The following is a 21,011-nucleotide window of genomic DNA, read 5'->3' on the forward strand; positions in this document are numbered from 1 at the left end:
GATACGCCCTGTTTTTTTATTACTACCATCTATTATTTATGATTTAATTAAGGGGAAGCATGAGTATTATTTATTTACAATTTGTCAAAAATGTTTAATCGTCAAATGTCATGGAATCTTCGTGATAGGATAGACATCAGCTAATTTCAAAAAATGTGTTAGCATATCACATTTGAGGAATGTTAGGATTTGTGAAACAATGACTGAAATGCTAAAAAAAAATCTGTGATCAGGGAGCTTATCATAAAGATGATGGAACCTAGAAATTTGAAGCAAGTGTCATTTTTATAGTAAAATGTTCTTAATTTCTGGTTACCACGCAATGCATTCACACTCAAGAAGCTTGAGGGATGCTTGAAATTATATACCTGTATATAAATTTTTTCTTAAATTTATGTTTTGTATACATGCCTGAAGAGACTACTCTGGAGGAAATGATGGAAACCGGGAATTAAATCTTTTTTAAGACAAACTGCTGGGTAGCACCTTATATAAGAATAATAATGCTTCAAATTCAAATCATCAGCTCTGACACTTTTTGTACTGTACCATCACCCAATATACAACTCAAAATTAATATAATTTTTACTTGTAAAACAAGATGTCAGTACAGATGTGTATTTTAAATAAGAGGAGGGAGAAATGACAAGTGATATTAATGTCATTTTGCTACATTTTCAAATCTTGATCTAAAAAAAGCAAATCTCAAAGGTCTTTAAATTATGGGATGAATATTGAGTCATACCCTTTGTTTATCATTTCAAACCACAAATAAAGTATGCAAAATCAAATGTTAAAATATGTATATACTCAGAGAGAGAGAGAGAGAGAGAGAGAGAGAGAGAGAGAGAGAGAGAGAGAGAGAGAGAGAGAGAGAGAGAGAGAGAGAGAGAGAGAGAGACAAATGTAAGTGCAAATAAACACATTTTCCCTCTTTAGATAATAAATGCTGCAGTTTGTCCTAAGTACCAGATTGAACCCTGATATGCTTAAAGAATAGCAATACCTGTACTTGTACAAAGACAGGAAAACTGATGCTGCCATATTCAACATAATGACTTGCACGATACTCCTCAGCTAAGCAAGTCATTTATATCTGATGAGCTCAATGGTTTAACAGCAGTATTTGTAGTAGTTATTGATGCAGAATTCATGTTCATAGGTCTTAATGGAGTCATTACAGAGCCAAAAGCATTCATACTCGATGCATGCATCATCTGGTTAGTGGTATTCTGTTGAGGCAAGGACATCATGTTATGAGGAGGAACCTGATTATTCCACGTATTCACTCCACCTAAACTCGGGAACATGTTTCCAGACACAGCCATTGTAGATATATTCGCGTTCATAGGCATAGAAACAGAGGAAGGTGCTGATGACATATTACTATATACTGGGGTAAAGTTATTAATGAGTCCCATGTTAGAATTTGGTGCAACTGTTTTCATGCCTTGATGACCATTCATTGTAGGCATAGACACTTGTTTTGCCTGATTTGACATCATACTTATGTTTGAATCCATCAATGAAGACGTAAGATTAAGGACTTTAGTTGATGATGATGATATTGATGATGAATTTGTTGAGCCAAAATTTTGTGATACTTGACTAGATGCTGGTTTATTAATAGTGCTTGCAGGAGGAGGTGGAGAGGGGAAGAGTGGAAGTGCCGTTGACTTTCTAGTTTCGTGTAAACTCTGTTCCTTGACAAGCCTGAAATAAAAGGAAAATGAAAAGTTTTGTAAACAATATTAAGCAAGAAGTCTGTCTATGCATTATAAAGTCTTAAATTCTTTCTGAAAACTAACTAGTAATGTAACTTCTATAATTTGCATGCAAAGAATAAAAGGGTTGACAAGTCTTTTAAATTAGAAAATCATCAGCTCCACATTATTTAAAATGAAATGCAAATACAATACAGCAGTCATGTATTGTATACTGAATGCTGGACAAAAATTTTCTTGGGTTCAGATTAATACAAGTTACATTAGGAAATTATTATTAAAACAATATTCAAAGATAATGAGAAAACCATTATAATTATCAAACAACCATGACCCTAGGGAACAGATTAAAAAATTAAATTCTCAAATACAGGACTGTTTCCAGTTCATTCTTTAATTGTTGTTATTATCATAATTAAAAATACTTTAACCAGACAACTGAATTAATATTTTCAACACTTGAAAGGCTGGCTTCAAGAGTTCATATAATATATTTCAAAATGTTAGTATGTGATATACAAAAATCTACCAATTTGGAAATATACATTCTTAGGTCCCCAGCTTTCCTATAATCAGTTTTGTATTGCAGTACTCGGTATACTTCCAGGAAATTTAAAAAAAAAATATAAATGAAACAAACCCAATTTTGACTGGGAAGGGAATAAAGGTAAATGTACAGTTAGAAGAGGGACATTGCAGCTATTTCAGGAAAAACATAGGTGTGTACTCAGTATCAAATTTATCTAGTACCTGTAGCAAGGGATGCTCAGAATTGCATAATACTGTATTAAAAAATACTGACATTTTAAATGTATAAGAAGAGTTAATGGGATTTGAATGCATCCACTAGGAGACAATTAACAATGATATCATGTGCTCAGGGAAGAGAATGGGATTAGAGGTAGACAAGGACGACATCAACAATCTTCTAGACAAGCATAAAGGGCAGCTCACGACCGAGGAGCAGTAATATATGGATGTGGCAGAGATTTCATCTGAGGAGGATGAGGGACAGTAACTAACCTCTCACTTCAAATGAAATTATGGAGATTTTAAGAATGTGGGGAAACATGGAATGATTTTGTAAAAACACTCCACCCAGATAAGGCTTAAGCAGGGCAAAAAGCGAATCTATTTACCAACAATGTGATGCTGCATTTCTATGTAATTTCAAAGAAAAGATAAAATCAGTCATCTCTAGATAGGTTCATTGTAAAAGTTGAACATGACAGTGTGAAAAAGACAACAAAGTGTCCAAAAAGCGTAAACAATGTTATTCAATTAGTGATAGTGAATCCCCTCCTTTCTCATCTCCCTTAAGCCAGCCACTAGTTTTCCTAAAGGTAAAATGTGAGCTAATTTGTCAATATACTTCTAGTTTTCATTGTGAATAATTAATTTGTATCCATTTCTGATGGTAAGGGTTTCAATTTGTTCCTTAAATAACATAAAAAAAAACTTATAAAAATTAGTATAGGTGCAGGTATGGACATGTGGAACACATAAGCCACAGCGTATATTTCCCTTATTTTGACCTCACACGGATTGAACGCATCTCCTCAAATGAAAGACAAGATTTCTATCAATCACACCAGCAGCCACTTGTATATACAAATATTTTACATAATATAAAAGCTTACCAAGGTATATATCACAAAAGCTAACTACTAAAAGACTATCAATATTCTACCCAAGTGTAAGAGGTCACAAGGAACACTGAAATGCTTGGGGTAAGGTTGTGGAATAGGTCCACACCCATAACTTGACCTATACAGTATATATAAGGCACATATGAACAAGTAAGTGAGAGTGAAAATGACACTATAGACTTACCAATGCAATGGAGTAAAAATTCTTTGCATACTACAAAACAAGGTTGGTAGGCATTTGGAAGAACAAAGCTTGTCTTTATAAATAAAAAGATCTCCATTGTATTGAAAAGGAAAGTTCACAACCAGTGTATTCTCACAACTGTCACCTATGGAGCCAAAACCTGGTATTTAAAAAAGCAATTTTCCTTGAATTAAGAACAATGCAGAGAGCAAAAGAGATAAAACAATGCATATACATCAAAGAACAAAAATAAGTGATATACAGGTACTCAAAACCATCAGAGAGCGTGAATGGGTCTGGGCTGGACACATTGCTAGGATAAGCAATAACCAATGGACATCCCATACAACATTTTGGATGGCCCATGGATACACAAGAAACCAAGGATGATGGAAGACCCACTATCAAAATGACTTGGATAAACATAAAGAAGTTTTGGATCTATATTTCTGGAGACAGACATCTGTGAAGGACCTGGGGAAGGGCTATATTTAATGAAGGACATTTGCGGGCTGAAATTATGAATTACAATGAAAGACTCCATTGAGGTCATGAAAAAAAATAGAAGTAAAGGTGTTATGTGACCATATTATAATGGTGTCATACACTGTTAACAAGATCAAAACACAAAAAACAAAAACAAATAAATTTTGGCAGATTTATTACTTCATTAGTATTGTAAAAGAATAACTAATAACAAATTTGTTAGTTAATCAACTGTACCTAACTTAAAAGTTGATGAAAGTCTAAAAAGATTGTCAAATACAAGCGTGCAAAAATGAAGGAGTCTAAAAAGATTGTCAAATAAAAGTGTCCAGCAGTAAAAACGATGAAACATAAGATAGGAGATGGTTGGTGGGATCAAAGCATCTAGGCAGCATTGTCGCCAGTACTAGTATTAGTTCTCAGTAATGACATAAAATCAGTAATCAGATTTAATTTCTGCAATGAAAATGCTGCAACAGGTTCAATAGTGCCTAAGGGCACGGGCTTTCATTATACATGCCGAGTCTGTGCTTTGCATATTGATAAACTGGTCCTGGAGCAGAGAAGACAATGCTCTCTGTTATGAATGACGGATTGGATTCTCTGTTCTAGCCTTTTACAGGCAAGTCCTTGGCGCCCACAATGCATGTTAACAAAAATAAAATTTATATATAAACCCTCCTTCCTGAGCCCGAAGGCTTGAAGCACCAAACATTTTTTAGTGCATAGCAAACCTGGTTGTCTAGCGAGTGTACTATTGTTGGTCCTCACAATTGCTCTGTTGCAACAAACTACCAACATCTTTTTACAGTGCTCCTTTTTGTTTTTCATTATCAAGTTTATAAATTCTACCTAACGGCCAGTTTTTTATTATTAGGTACCAGGATTACAAGGGTATGCTTGTTGCCCTTCCCTAGTTTTATTTGAATAAATTTCAACCTATATATGATGGGGCTATTTTTGTCCAAGTTTACTGAGTTGATTCAATATTGAAGTTTGTTTTTTTGTTATAATAGAATCAGAGAATTAATTCTAGAAGTCTAATTTTATAGTTTATTTCAAACTAGAGATGGTAACGATCTATTCACTATTTTCTGACAAACGGTGAGCTTTTTGTCTTGCATCTCCATGATACTTATGCCATGTTAAGAAGAGGAAAATTAGTTCCTTGATAGATATTCAGGTTTTACTATACCTTCTCTTTATTTCTATGGTACCAATGTTTTTATGCTATCCCTGTTTCCCTGTTGTTGAGTTTATGTTTGAGGTAAAGTGAATTTGACCATCTGATACTTTCATAACATACAGACTAATGCTTATTACTTAGCTCCTTTTTTCTATTTACAAGGGAAAAGTTTATGCTATGAATATTAATAATTTTGCAAAGGCTGAGTGAATAAGTTTTATTTTGAATGTAAGTTAATTGAAAAAAAAAAAAAAAAACTATAGCAATACAGTACCTTTGTTTGTCCTCTAAAGTTAGTGAGGAAGCTGGTGTCATAACAGACTTTGAATCTGGACTTGTAGGAGAAAGTGGACTTTTCTTGATTGCTGAGTCTGCTCTTCCTACAGAACCAATGTCTAACCCTGCAAACAGATCTGGTGATGCATCAACAGCAGACACTGATCCATTTACAGTATTTCCTGAAGAACCTGTAGGCATGGCCATGTGCAGGGCTCTGAAAAAAATGTATGTACTCAAAACACTGTAAAGTGTGGTTATTCAAGTGAAATCATTAAATATTTAAACTAACTAACCAAAGCAAATAAAACTGTATGATGAATAATTCGCAAATCCCAACCACTAATAGGGCCTATAAACAAACTTTCAGTTAACCATGTCCTGATTTTAACCCATAGCAAATATTAAATATATGAAATAAATTTTAAACATCTAGAAATAAAGCTTGCATTACTAACAACCAAATAACAACCCATAATGGACAATCGTGTGAAAAGTATGAAGGATAAAATCACTAATTTTAAGTAATTTGTATTTTTCCTAACATACTTACCTCGAACTACTTTCTTAGGAGTACCTGGAATCTCCTCTCATCCGACCAGAGTTTTGTGTAGTTTACCCTACTTCCGTTTTCTGTAAGGACTAACCTCAGGCGGAAGGATACGTGCCCTGAGGCTAGGCCTGGGTCAGGGAGCGTGCTAGCTTGGGTCTCGACCCTCAGTAAGTTCTTGGTTGTTTAGTTACTTAAAGGGTCAGTAAGGCACTCGGGGACGGAAGGGCGGCCCATTACCCGAAAGTAGTTCGAGGTAAGTATGTTAGGAAAAATACAAATTACTTAAAATTTGTGATTTGTTCCAACACAGAAACTTACCTCGAACTACTTTCTTAGGAGACCTACACTTTAGGAGGTGGGAGTGTCCTTCTTGACCCCTAGACCTAGTTACGCAGGATGAAATGGGACCTAGATAGGGGGCTAGGTTCGGAGGTGGCCAGAAAACGAAACGTAGGAGAAACTACACAAAGAGCTCATGTTAGTGTCTTAAGTAACTCACCTGTGCAAGAATTCCTCAGAGATGTGTCCTTTGATGATGTTGTAACTTGAGGTCTTGTGCCGGCTCTACCTGAGTCTATCCCGAGGGAAAGAAGGGTGAAGGAAGAACAAGGGGGTTTTAAGGAAACGAACCTGTGTCTCTTGGTCTTACTACCCACGATTGTACCTAGGGCTATACAGTTAAATCGCTTGGAGCGCGGAGATGACTGTTCCTATAGAGAACCTGTCTAAGGACTTCCTCGAGCATTCCTTCAGGTAGTGTGTAGTGAAGGTAGACTGGTTAGACCAGGTGCCTGCTCTTAGGATCTGTGCCATTGCCATGTTCCTTTCAAAAGCTAGGGAGGTACTTAGACCCCTAATGTCATGGGGCCTGGGTTTTCCCGGTAGGGGAACGCCTGCACTGCTATAGGCCCTGATAATCACCTGTCTTAGCCAGGAGGAGATAGTGTTCTTCGAAACAGGCTTTTTCACTGTACCTGTGGAGACGAAAAGGCTCTTGATGCCAGGATAGAGATTAGCAGTCCTCTCCAGGTATTTCCGTATGGTTCTGACAGGACACAACCTCAAGTCCTCCGGATAGCCTGAACGAGGAATTATTGGTATTGAGAAGCCCTCAAACCTGGGATCCCACACTGCTGAATTCTGGGTCTTAGCCACAAAAGTCAGGACGAACTTGAAGGAAATCTCACGCCAACCTTTCGCGTGTGAGACCTCGTAAGACAGTCCGTGAATCTCACCCACCCTCTTAGCTGATGCCAATGCCAACAGAAAGACAGCCTTGAGGGTGAGGTCCCTGTCCACTATGTCTTTCAGGGGTTCGAACGGGGGTTCACTTAACATCTTCAGGACTCTCGCCACATCCCACTGCAGCACTCTGACGGCTTGAGGGGGACATGCTTGTTCGAAGTTCTTGATGAGCATTGAGATATGTCTCGAGAACCCAGATCGATGCCCTTCAGGAGGAAGACTTGGCCTAAGGCTGCACGGACTCCTTTGATGGCTGGGATAGACATACCAACTACGTCCCTGAGGTGTACCAGTAGGCTAAGTCCGCAATCTCTAGAATAGAGGCCCTCAAAGGCTTGATGTTTCTGGAGTAGCACCACTTCGTAAAGGTGGTCCACTTAGCCTGGTACACCGCTGCCGATGAACGCCTCAGGTATCCTTTCGGCAGTTCTTGCTGAATAGCCTTCCTTCCTCAGGAGACGCTCGATAACCTCCACGCGTGAAGGCGGAGGGACCGAGGATTGTCGTGGAACCTTTGGAAGTGGGGTTGCCGCATCAGGTCCGGCCTGTCTGGAAGAGGCCACGGGGGGAAGACACGCTAGTTCTTTTAGGTCGGCGAACCACTCTCTCTCCGGCCACCAGGCCGCTACCAAAGTCATCCTTAGCTTGTGGGCCGTCCTCACCCTGTTGACCACCTGTCTGAGCAACGCGAAAGGGGCGAAGGCGTATACATCCAGATTGTCCCACCTGTGTTGGAAGGCGTCCTCCAACACCGCTTTTGGGTCTGGGACAGGAGAACAGAATACGGGGAGTTGTGCGTTCAGTTTTGTTGCGAAGAGATCCATCACTGGTGAACCCCATTTCTGGATGATGAGTTTGGCTACCTCTGAGTGCAGGGACCACTCGGTTCCCACCACTTGACCCATCCTACTGAGTACGTCAGCCAGGACGTTTCTTTTCCCTGGAATGAACTTCGCTGCGATCGTTATCTGTTCTGACGTGGCCCAATCCATGAGTTCCAGCGTGAGATCGCACAGCTCCCTCGTATTTCAGTCCTCCCTGCTTCTTTATATATGCTACTACTGTGGCGTTGTCGCACATCAGCGCCACGGTGTTTCCCCGTAGAAGGTTGACGAACTGTAGGCACGCCCTTCGAACCGCCCTCATCTCTAGGATGTTTATGTGTTGTGCCTTTTCTTCCTCCGTCCAACTGCCTCTTGCTGACCTTCCGAAGAGATGGGCACTTCATCCCTCCTTGGAAGCGTCTGTGAAGAGAAGCATCTCGGGGGGCTCGGCTGCGAAGGGCATCCCCTTGAGGGTGTTTGACCGATCTTGCCACCACACTAGGGCTTCTTTTGATTCCGGGAGAACGGGAACCACCTTGTGGGGGGGAATGTAACTGGTTCCAGAGTCCCTTCCGATTCCACTGGACGTTCCTGAGTTTGAGTCTCCCTTGGGGAACCAGTTTCTCCGATGACACGAGGTGACCTATTAACCTCTGCCAGTCCTTTGCTCTCCTGGGTTGTCCCGACAAGAAGAGGCGGAGGATTTGGTCCAAGTTGGTCAGCCTCTCTTCCGACGGAAAGGCTCTCACTAAACGGGAATCCAGGACCATCCCTAGATAAGTCATCCTGGTGGAGGGTGACAGATGAGACTTCTCCAGGTTGATGGTGATGCCCAGAATCTTGCCGAACTGCAGTAGCTTCGTGCCTTGATCCCTCAAAACTTCCTCTGAGGATGAAAGGAGCAACCAGTCGTCTAGGTAACGAATCAGGCGGATGCCCGGTTCGTGAGCCCACAATGAGACTGTTGCAAAGACCCTCGTGAAGACCTGAGGCGCGGTGGCTAGTCCGAAGCAGAGGGACCTGAACTGCAATGTCTGGGCACCCCACTTCACCCGAAGATACTTCCTGCTGGAGGGGTGAACTGGGATTTGAACATAAGCGTCCTTGAGGTCTATGGACATCATGAAGTCCCCTTCCCTCAAGGACTCCATGACCGACTTCGGGGTGTCCATCTTGAAGTCGGTTTTGTACACAAACTTGTTGAGGGCCGAGAGGTCTATGACCGGTCTCCAACCTCCCGTTGCCTTCTCCACCAGGAAGAGCCGACTGTAGAAGCCCGGGCCCGGGTCCCGTACCGTTTCCATTGCTCCCTTTGCCAACATCGTGGAAACTTCCTCTTGCAAGGCTGTCCTCTTCAAGGGGTCCTTGGGAGCCAACCACTCCACCCGAATGGCTGGAATCAGGGGCGGAGGTTCAGCCAGAAATGGTAGCCTGTACCCCTCCTTCAACACTGTTACTGTCCACGGGTCTGCTCCACGGTTTTTCCATGCTTGCCAAAAAAGTCTGAGGCATCCCCCCACCTGAGGCTTGGGCAGAAGTAGGGGGCCTCTATCCCTATCTTCTTCTGGAGGAACGACCTGTACGCTCCCTTCTGGAGGCCGAGAAGGAAGTTCTAAAGGAGGCTGGAGCTGATGCTGCTCCCCTACGGGAGGGCTGGGACGGCTGCGACCAAGGAGCTGCTGGGGAGTCTCTCCTGTGCTGGCTAGACGAGGCTCAAGGAATAGCAGGACCATCGGACGCAGGCCTCCTGTGGATGGGTCTCCGCGGTACTTGAGGTCTGGGAACACTCGCATCCTTCCTCTTCAAGACCTTCTCCATGATGTCCTCTCTCTCCTTCAAGGGAAATAGGATGTCTTCCCATAGGGGCAGGCTCCTCAGGGCCCTCGCTTCCCTGTCCGGTATCCGCCTAGACAACTTGCTCAGGACAGTGTCTCTCCTCCTAAGCACCCAGTTGGCTGATAGGGCTAGGGACTGGTAAGACAAGAACTTCAATGCTCTACCTCCCAAGATAATTAGCTCCTTTAGGAGAGCCTGATTCCCCGGAACTGAGAGGTCGTAGGAGGATTGAATACCTACGAGCATGGAGCCCCACCAGTCTAGCCAAGAGGAAACGTTCGCTAGGTCTTTCGCCATCTCCTCCATCATCGTCGCCTCTGACTGGGAGAAGCAGATTGGGGCTGATGAGGCTCTGTCTTCCGGGGACCCTTGGCCTAAAACTTTGAGGGAGGGCTCCAACTTGCAGGCCCCTGGACGCTGACCCTCTGGCAGATAGAATTTACTCTGGGACCTCAGTCCCTGGAGCAACTTCGAGGAGCTCTGAGATTTGGGGGCTTCTGCATTGCTGGCCACAATCTTGTTGACGTGAGCTCTACCGAGCCTCACGTCCTTGGCCACTGGAAGAGCCAACGGCGCCCTCCGCTGGACGGGGGCCTCCATTAGCCTATTGAGGCTAGAGCGCCAGGGATCCTCATCGGAGGGTTCAGGCTCCTCAATCCGATGGTGTCGTCTAATGAGACCTATCACCCTCCTGTAAGCTGAGTCCTCCGCTGGGGCGTCCTCCACGTCGTCGTCGATGTCCTTCGTCTGGCGGCCTACTTCTCTAGGAGGAATCCCTCCGACAGATGCCTCCGCGTAAGGCTCTGGACGCAGGACGGGCATTGCCGTGGCGGCAAGGGCCTCCGTCCTCTGTCTGTCCTTCGTCATGGAGGACGAGGCTTCCGTGGGCTTGCCCGACGGAGGAAGCTGTCTCTCCTTCTCCAGGGTTCGCGGTGCCACTTTAGAGGGCACGACGAGGCTGCCCATCCGAGGGGGCGACTCCCTCCGCTGGGCGGATTGAGTCGGAACCCTCGTGGTCTTACACCTGTCGAAAGAGGTCCGCGAGTCTCTCCGTGGTTCTAGCTTGTGGCTGGAGGAGAACTTTCCTGGAGACTTGTCTCTGGGTTGCCAACCTGAAGTGCTCGGGACCGAAGTAAGGTCCACGAGCTTACTGCGGCGAATGAACACCCCAGAGCTTACTGCGGCGAATGAACACCCCATCCCTCCCCTGGTGATCTGCTCCTCCTGAATTTTCTCCTAGGGGACCTGGAGCGCCTCCTTCCATGTCGCGATCTGGAACGTGACCGCGAACGGGAGTGCCTCCTCTGGGATCTCTCACGCTTCCGCCGGGAATTCCTCCGGGTTTCCCCCTCCGAGGAATAGGAGGTTGTAGCAACCGATGAATCGGAGGACTCTTCATAACACGTTCGAGGGGCAGGGGCCCGGAGAGTGGTCGTCTGAACGGCTTGCTGTCTTACGGAGGGCGTGGGCTACAGGAACACATCCGGTACTGACGACGGCAGTGCTGGGGAGAGCACGGGCGCTCTAAGCTGGGGAACCAGGATCCTAGGCCTTCCTCCAACCTCAACGGGGACCTACAGGGAGTCCTAGGAGGCACCCATTCGAGGGGATCCGCTGCCGTTGAGTCTTCCTTCTCGGGGGTGCCTTCAGCTGTGGAGGTACCTGAAAAACCTGCCCATGATGCGGGCGAAGAGACAGGGACAGTTTTACTCCACATGGGATCATCAGACAAGACGTGACCCTCAAGCACCAGGGCATCATCTCTAGGACCCCCACTAACCTCACCTTCAGGCCCCCCACTTGCCTGGAAAGATGCTGCTACCCCACTATCATGAATAACAGACTCTTGAGGAAGAACTTCTGTCTTCTTCCCCGCAACGGACTTACCTCGTTCCCTACTCTGGGTAGGGGATGATGGAAGGGAAACTCTACTCGACGGTCCTTCTGGAGACATAAAGGGCGAAGAGGTGCTAGCCTTCTTGGGCAACTGCTTGCAGACTTCTGTTTGGCACCGAATCGTACCCACTGCACCTGACTCCAAGAATCGCACTCCGGACACGTTTCCGATGGGGAACACACTCTACCCCTGCACGATGAGCACAGGGAATGAGGGTCTACCTCCGGCTTAGAAAGAAACGCACCACACGACTTCCTGGCTCTAGGCCCAGGACAACGGCGGGGATGCTCCATCACGCACTATCGCAACACCGCAAGACACAGGAACGCAACGGGAAAGGGTAATAAGGACAAGGTTAACACGTGAGAACGTGGGAACACAAGGGAAGGACAAGGTTAACACGCGGGGATACAAAGGGATAGCACAGGGATACCACGTGAGAGCCATGCGGGATACAAAGGAGTCGCACTGAGATAAGGAGAGTGTCGAGATGATATCGCGACGCGACCAGAGAACTTACTAGGGGCCGAGACCCAAGCTAGCACGCTCCCTGACCCAGGCCTAGCCTCAGGGCACGTATCCTTCCGCCTGAGGTTAGCCCTTACAGAAAACGTAAGTAGGGTAAACTACACAAAACTCTGGTCGGATGAGAGGAGATCCCAGGTACTCGTAAGAAAGTAGTTCGAGGTAAGTTTCTGTGTTGGAACAAACAAAAATTTAAAAGAAAAGAAAGCATACTTGTCACGACAGTCTAAACAGCAGATAAATATGACAAATTCGAAGATAATTTGTATTTTTCCTAACCATACAAACCTTAGCTATTTACAAAGGGTTATTACTTTTAGCGTAGCTGAAATGGCGAGCCATTAGAATTTAACGAGGGTGTATTACCCCCGCGCTAGTTAGCGGGGGGGTAGGGGAGTGGTAGCTAGCTACCCCTCCTCCCCCTCACACACAGGTGAATACTCACTTTCACTTAGAGGTAGGACTTGTCTTGGGGGACAGGGCTGGCGGGCAAATATGTGTAAATAGCTAAGGTTTGTATGGTTAGGAAAAATACAAATTATCTTCGAATTTGTCATTTGTTCCGTAACCGAAATACAAACCACGCTATTTACAAAGGGTGACTTATCCCTTAGGAAGGGTGGAAAGTCCCCAGCCATACTGGCTTTGGCTTTACCCGGGGACTCAGAATCCGAGTGAGTCGCACTCGAGAAAAGGAGTCCCTGCACCTCACAAGTTCCTTGCACCGCAAGGAACCATGTGGCCTACGTAAGCTTGTGTGTGAAGGAAGAAGTGTGACCCGTCTTAGGCAGTTGACCTGGAGTTCCAGAAGGAACTCTGGGTTAGGACGTTCCCAATACCACCTCGTCAGGGTATGGGGGACGCGACAGTATTGACTCAATACTCGGAACACAAGGAAGCATGGCTTACCTGCAGAGGTTCGAGGTCAGCTATGCAGAGACCAGGATGCTGCTTCCCCGTAGAGGGGATGATGAAGAAAGAAGTAAGGGCCAGACATACTTCTTTCGTTCATGCAGACTAAAACCTGATAACAATGCCCTCAACCTTCTGCTACCTGTCCAAAAAGGAGCCTGAGGTTAGACCAGCTGTTGTGTAGCCACCACAGAGCGATAGAAAACGTATCGAGACTCCTGTGGGTCACGCCCTGCAGGAAGCGGGCTGCGAAGGTCATCAGACGCTTCCAGACTCCAGCTTGTAGCACCTGCGTCACAGAGTAGTATTACTCGAAGGCGAGGGACGTTGCGATGTATCCAACATCGTGCTGTAGGGCGACGTGACGGGGGAGGGTCTGAAGACAGGTCGAGATGAATGTCCTTGAGTCCGGGCTGAAGAGGTATACTGGTGACTCTCCCCCCATGTCCTCCTTGTGTTCCCAAATCGGCTGCAACTGAGGCCAAACTGCAGCTGTTCCCAGCGCTAACCTCTCGATTCCTGTACTGGCAAGAAAGAGAAGGTCTTGGGACATCAGAAACAGAATGGAGACTCAAAATCTTGAATGAATCGGACCGAAGGGTCGGGACCCTCAGATTCTGAGTCTACCCAACAACTCAGGAGCGAGCCTGAATGTTGCCTTCCCCTCTTCCTTAGAAAGGGGGGGAGTAGTAAGAGACCAAGAAGATTGCTTACACACTGGCCGTGGCCAGAGTGAGCAGAAGACCCAAGGCGGAATACAATCCGAGGCCTGTCGTAAAAGGGTCTTGAGAAGATCTCTTAAAGGACTAAAAGTCCGAGCCATGCTCCAAGTTGGAGGTCTTCCTCCGACTAGGGCAGGGACGATCGTAGCTTCGCATGAGCGAGGATAGATCCAGCGGGCAGGAAAAAGTTATTCCTTTAAGCCTGAAGGTCAGGGAAAGGCTGAGCGACAGGCTTCATTGCCAAGAGCGGAAAGGAGTTTCCTCCCGCCGAAAGGCAATAAGACCGTTATTGCTGGAGAAGAGGCCTTACGGGAAGAGGTATATCTCCCACGGCACCAACCACCTTAGACTCTTCACTTTGCCTGGGAGACCCCTGTGGATGACTATCGCAGATGACGCGACCTCCGTACCGCGACTGTAGCGGGTTGTCTCTTCTAGAGGAGGAAGCGTAGTGTCTCCAGGCATGAAGCCGAAGCGACGCCCCGGTTCGGGAGAGATGTCGCAGTGTGGTTGCTTGAGTAGTCTGCGCCGTGGGAGAAGCTCTCCCGGGAGTTCCGTCAGGGGAAGCAGAGGGTCCAGAAACCGTTCTGCGCATAGTCCCAGTGGAGCTCTCCCATTGAAAGGTTGACAGACAACCTGGTTTTGTTGAGACCCATTGTCCGCAGACAAAAAGGAGGGAAGACGCAGGCGTCGAAGTTGTCCCACCATCACCGGAATGCATCTTGCCAGAGTCTCGGGGTCTGAGACTGGGGGGAAAACTAGCGGAAGCTTGAGGTTCCAAGCTGTCGCGATCAGGTCCCCCAGACCAGCACTTGCTGGTTACCCAAGGTCAAAGACCCCTAGGTACACTCTCTCTATGAGGCTCTGCTCGGATAGTCTGAGAGAAACATTCCCCTGCCTGGAATGAGAGAGCCGATGGTGGAATTGAGAGAATCTCAATCATCCCGGTATCTCTACTGCAAGGTGTGAAGGTGTGAAAATGCGTCCCCTGCTGGTTAGCATGAAGTCGACACGCAACGGGGCGACTTGGCAGGAGCGGTAGGATCTGAAGAGGGGCCAGACTAAGGCCCTTAAGCCTGCCTGAATGATGGAGAGGTATCCTTCAGGTCTTGACCATAGGCCTGGACCGGAACATGCCCCCCCCCCCCTTTCCTTTGACGAGTCCGAGAACCGCATCAAGAATGTGGGGAAAGGACGAGAATATCCACTACCATCAAGAGGCTCCATAGGTCAACACCCATTGCAGGTTTAATAGTTCCGCTGGTCCCATAGGGCCAGGGAGTCCGGTTAAACATTGCCTGAAGCCACCGGAACTTGGATCGCCCCACATGGAACTTATCCTGAGGCGACCGTTCGGACTATAAACGGGTCAATGAGGAAAGAAGAACTAGGAAACGTTCCAAGGTAGGGCTGAAAACTCTGCTTGACTGAGAACAGGTACTGCGACTCTCCTCAGTCTTGCCACAGTCAACCGAAAGGAAGGCTCGGAGGATGTGGTAACAGAATCTGGCGTCCCCAGGTGGTCACCCATCCAAGTACCGACGTTGCTTAACCTCGCTGGACGGACGAGAAGCGGGGTTTCCAACGTGGTAAGGCGGTTGACTCAATATCATGGCCAGATACTCCAGATGTTGAGGCAGAGGAAGAGAAGGCTCCAAGCAAAATACCATGAGCCCACACTCATGGTCAGCATTCGGAAGCTTTTCCCGGCGCTGAAGAAGGTCGAAACCCGAGCCTACCGGAGTTGACCAGCCCTCCAAACAGCAGAGGAGGCGGAAGTCTGCACCTGAGCGGCCAAGAGGAAGGCAGGGAGAGTTCTCTGGGGAAACAAACCTGCTATGCCACGGCGGGATAGCCACACTGCATCATAAGCAGGAATACTTGCAGTTTAGGCTGAATTCGACGAGCACCCTGGAAGATGGATGGAATGGAAACTGAAAGTACCCGTCCTTCCGATCCAGGGTTAAAGGAGTCCTGTCGCCTCGTTACCAGTCTGATCGATTCTGCTGGTCTACGCTGGCCGAAGTTTGTTCGACAAACTTGATCAGGGCTGAGAGGTCGACTATGGACATCCCCTCTCAGATCCTTCCTTACAAGAAAGGATCGACTGAGGGGGCCGGGGGTGAAGCCGTCGATGATCCTAAGGAAGACCTTCGCCTAAGGTATGGATCATTCTGCCCAACCGGGCAACTCTGCTGATGCTATGGCATAGAGGTTCAGAGACACTGAATTCGCTGACAGAGACGGCAGGCGCGATATCCTTGGCTACTCACAGAGATTGTGCGGGAATGGGCATCGGGAAGCTGTCATTCGGATGAGTAACCTTAAGCATCCTCCCAGCGAAAAAACCTGCAATCCTAGAGTTCGTGAACTCCTTTTAGGACTATGCCCCCCCGGGGGAGTCTCCCGTGCCATCTGTTCCTGACAGGAGGAAACTGCAATTGGACACCTTGTCCCAGTTGTCGTAGCCGATAACTTAGGCCGACGTGGTTGAAAGAAAAGGGAGCTGGAGCCCTGCAGAGTCTGGAAGAAAGCGCCTTGGAGGAGTGAAACCGGAAGTCGATTTACTCCGCACAGCAGATGTTTAAGTCTCTGTCCTTGGGCAAAGACAAAACTCTTCTCAAGGATGGAAGGGTGTCTGAGGTCGTTGACCTCCACAGATGAGACACCCGAAGGAAGCCTTCAGTCAGTGCGTCCAGATGGTACAACATCGAGCTTGTCCGCAAGTAGATACTTAACGACGAAAGGCCAAGGTGCCTGAGCTCGAGAGGAGGAAAGTACCCTTGATCTTCCTGTAGCTTCCTTGAACCAAACCTCGGGCCGTAACCGAGGAGGGAAAGAACCTGGTAAGCTCCCAGAGGAAGAGGTAAGCAGTCACCCCTTGTCCGATGGAGAAATCTTCGACGGAAAGCCCCCCCGCCAAAAATCCTTCCAGGGCGGGAGAAGGAGAGAGTACTCGTGCAGGAGAGGGGACCCTCGAGACCGACCTCTTGGGAACCAACTTCGCCCTGGGGGAAGTCACCACGAAGTCCACTCCTCTCTTTCTCTTCAGCGTAGGAGAGACAGCCGCTGGTTTGTTACCCTGGCCGGTGAGTGCTGGTTTCATAACCCTCATTAACGCCCGTGCCAGCGGATCAAACCATGTCTGCTGCTCCAAGGACACAGAGTCCGAAATCCTCGCTAAGGTGAAAGGGATCGGGCGATCCTTTGGAGAGGACACGACGGTTCCTGCCTGAAAAGAAGGTGGGAAGAATGCTGTACTGACCTGTCTTCGTCCTGCACTACCAACCTGTGCTTGGATGGAGGTGATCCCGAGTGCCGCCTAGGAGCACGCGTCCCTGCTGCTACCACCGGCTGTGGAATTCGCCGCGAACTATGGTCGCGCGAGGGCGAACGGTCGCGCAAAGGCGAATGGTCGCGCGGGCGCACAGGCGAGTGGTCGCGCGGGCGCGCAGGCGAGCGGTCGCGAGGGCGCGCAGGCGAGCGATCGCGCGGGCGCGCAGGCGAGCGATCGCGCGGGCGCGCAGGCGAGCGATCGCGCGGGCGCGCAGGCGAGCGATCGCGCGGGCGCGCAGGCGAGCGATCGCGCGGGCGCGCAGGCGAGCGATCGCGTGGGCGCGCAGGCAAATGGGCGTGACGGCGAGGGATCGTGCTGCCGCGTAGGTGAAGAAGATCGCTGGCGGTAAGCGATGGCGAGCAGCATGTGTAGGTGAATGATCGCGTGATAGGGTGCGATGGTGATCAGCATCCGCAAGAGGGCGATCGTTCAGGGTTGTGCGATGAGGAGCAGCATGCGTAAGCGGGCAATCGTTCAGGGTTGTGCGATGGCGAGCAGCATGCGCAGGTGAATGATCGCGTGAAAGGGTGCGATGGTGATCAGCATCCGCAAGAGGGCGATCGTTCAGGGTTGTGCGATGAGGAGCAGCATGCGTAAGCGGGCAATCGTTCAGGGTTGTGCGATGGCGAGCAGCATGCGCAGGTGAATGATCGCGTGAAAGGGTGCGATGGTGATCAGCATCCGCAAGAGGGTGATCGTTCAGGGTTGTGCGATGAGGAGCAGCATGCGTAAGCGGGCAATCGTTCAGGGTTGTGCGATGGCGAGCAGCATGCGCAGGTGAATGATCGCGTGAAAGGGTGCGATGGTGATCAGCATCTGCAGGAGGGCGATCGTTCAGGGTGGTGCGATGAGGAGCAGCATGCGTAAGCGGGCAATCGTTCAGGGTTGTGCGATGGCGAGCAGCATGCGCAGGTGAATGATCGCGTGAAAAGGGTGCGATGGCGATCAGCATCCGCAGTTGAGGGTCGCGCGATGGCGATCAGCATCCGCAGTTGAGGGTCGCGCGATGGCGATCAGCATCCGTAGTTGAGGGTCGCGCGATGGCGATCAGCATCCGCAGTTGAGGGTCGCGCGATGGCGATCAGCATCTGCAGTTGAGGGTCGCGCGATGGCGATCAGCATCCGCAGTTGAGCTAGTAGCTGGCGAACCATGTTCCTTCAGAAGTGTTGGAGAACGTTGGCGTGCCAGCTGTAACACACGTGGGCGATCCGGAGATCGCTGGCGAGCTGATGATCGCTGACGAGCTGACGATCGCTGGCGAGCTGATGATCGCTGACGAGCTGATGATCGCTGACGAGCTGATGATCGCTGAAGAGCAGAAGGCTACGCGTGGAAGCCTGCGCAAAGAAGAAGAGTCCTTGACCCCGACCTGAACCGAAGTTCTAGATCGCGAGGGCGAACGTGGGCGCACAGGGCACGTAACAGGAACCGCAGGGAAGATCATCTTGAAAGCGCTGACGAACAGGAGAGCGCTGACGAACAGAAGGGCGCGCAGGGAAACCCTGACACGCAAGGGAAGAACCCCCGTGGGGGCAACCCTTTGCCCCGAAGGGATCGTTGTCCGCCGGGAGACTGATGTCCGTCGGAAGACCGCTGTCCGTCGGGAAGACCGTTGTCCGTCGGGAAGACCGTTGCCCGTCGGAAGACGAGATTAGACTGCTGTCCATCTGCACCAAGACGGAAGATCGAGAAAAAGAAGTTGTAAGCTGCAAACGGAGATTCAAAAAGGCGCCTCAAGCACCCTTATAGGGAGATGAGAGGCCCTTACGACGAGGCGGACGGAGGGCCTTACGGCGAGGGAGGCCAACAGCAACAGCAACAGAAGAAACCTCCGAAGAGGAGTCTCTATGAGTGTACTCTCTCGCGAACGAAAGAGAAACACTTCGTGGAAGAGACTGGTCAGCCAGTGACCTAAAAGGGGCAATCCTCCGAAGAGGAGCTCCTGCAGTTGCCCAGCCCCTTGAGCGAAACTGCAGGTGCGACCGCTCAGCACCAAGAGCATAGTCGCACGAAAAAAAAAAAGGCAAGAGAAGAACCCCCCAAAAGAGGAAAAGCTCAAGCCTGGACAGGAAAAAAACTTCCCTCGGAAGGAAAGTTATCCGCCCAAGGAGGCAAGCCTCCTGACTGTTCTAAAATGAACTGGAGAGCTGTCCGTCGACACGGGAGTACTACCAGTAGAAGGAGACACGCCCCTGACGACAATACAAGGGGGGAGGCAGCAACAGCCGAATCCCCAGGACTCAACCAGACAGCTCACACCGTTGCTATATTACAGAAACGAACTAGATCGGTAACTGTAAAAAAATAAAACAAATAATATTAGTACACATTCATTCCCCCGGGAAGGCTCCGAAGAGGAATCCCGAGGAAAAGGAACAAGAATTACACAACAGGCACGTGCCCTCACAACCACTTACACTCGCGGAAGGAGAGCTGTAACCAAAACAGAATTATAACAATTATAATTATGTAACTATGTAATTATGTAATTCAAAAATGAATGAACACTAAAGAAAAAACGAAAACCCCGAAAGGAATCGTTCTACAAGCTGAAAAATTAACAACTACAATTAGATTCATAAACTAATTGAGACAAAATGTACGGCGTAGCAACCCCACCCACACGGGAAGGAAGCTACAAGGGCGTAGTAAAACATAGTAAAAGGGTGAACGACCTCAAGAGAGAGAGAGAGAGAAAGACCGAAGTCAAACTCGATCGCAACCCATAAAATTAGGCCGTGGTGGCCTAACTGCCGAGGCCTCCACGTAGATATCGTACACTACACACACACATCTGAAAAGGAAACTTACTTATTTCTATACTCAAATATATATACAAACATGAAAACATGTTTACATATATATTGAGTAAAAGAAAAGTAAGCGATTAAGTAAAGACAAAACAGACAATGGCTGCCAAGCGAGGACCAAGACAGAGACGTCTGTCACAGTCCGAGCCAAAAGTGAAAAGTGAGTATTCACCTGTGTGTGAGGGGGAGGAGGGGTAGCTAGCTACCACTCCCCTACCCCCCCGCTAACTAGCGCGGGGGTAATACACCCTCGTTAAATTCTAATGGCTCGCCATTTCAGCTACGCTAAAAGTAATAACCCTTTGTAAATAGCGTGGTTTGTATTTCGGTTACGGAACAAATAATGTAATTTGATGTAGTTTTTATAAATAAATCTAAAAACCTTCATTATTACTTATTCAAATATATAATTATAAAAACACAGAATTTACCATTTCTTTTAGCTTTCCCTGATTACTAATAGAGACAATATTTGAAGAATTTAGAATTTGATGAGATACTTCTAAAAATAAATATATAAGAACTTTTAGACTTACATATATCAAAATGTAAATGTTCTTCGTCTACTAACAAAAATGACAATTACTTATGGCATAAATAGCATATCTAGAGTATTTATAAAGATCAGATTCATTATTACTAAGTGCCATCCCAGAAATATTCCAATAATTAATTTCATCCTATTTGGATAACAGTGAAGTTGGGAGATTTTATGGATAGCTCTAAAATATAGGGAATACCTGTAGGTCTGACATACTACAATACGGTAGCTTAGGAACCCTGTAAATGAAATAAATACAATGAAAATACATAGATAAAATGTAAACAATTAATAAATAAATGT

At 47.5% G+C, this 21,011-nt stretch overlaps 1 protein-coding gene across 4 annotated transcripts in view; it reads right to left on the bottom strand.

The window, feature by feature from the left end:
* Window positions 1-822: 822 nt before the first annotated feature.
* LOC137630524 (SCY1-like protein 2) overlaps window positions 823-21,011 on the bottom strand; it is a 332,551-nt gene continuing 312,362 nt past the window's right edge. For all 4 annotated transcript variants that reach the window (XM_068362042.1, XM_068362041.1, XM_068362040.1 and 1 more), the window contains 2 exons: window positions 5,504-5,722; window positions 823-1,713 (listed from right to left, as the gene is read on the bottom strand). In XM_068362042.1, coding sequence (XP_068218143.1) covers window positions 1,074-1,713; window positions 5,504-5,722 — 859 coding nt within the window. In that variant the 3' untranslated portion in view covers window positions 823-1,073. The remainder of the gene's footprint in view (window positions 1,714-5,503; window positions 5,723-21,011) is intronic.

Source organism: Palaemon carinicauda, chromosome 38 (assembly GCF_036898095.1).
Source record: "Palaemon carinicauda isolate YSFRI2023 chromosome 38, ASM3689809v2, whole genome shotgun sequence".
NCBI lineage: Eukaryota > Metazoa > Arthropoda > Malacostraca > Decapoda > Palaemonidae > Palaemon > Palaemon carinicauda.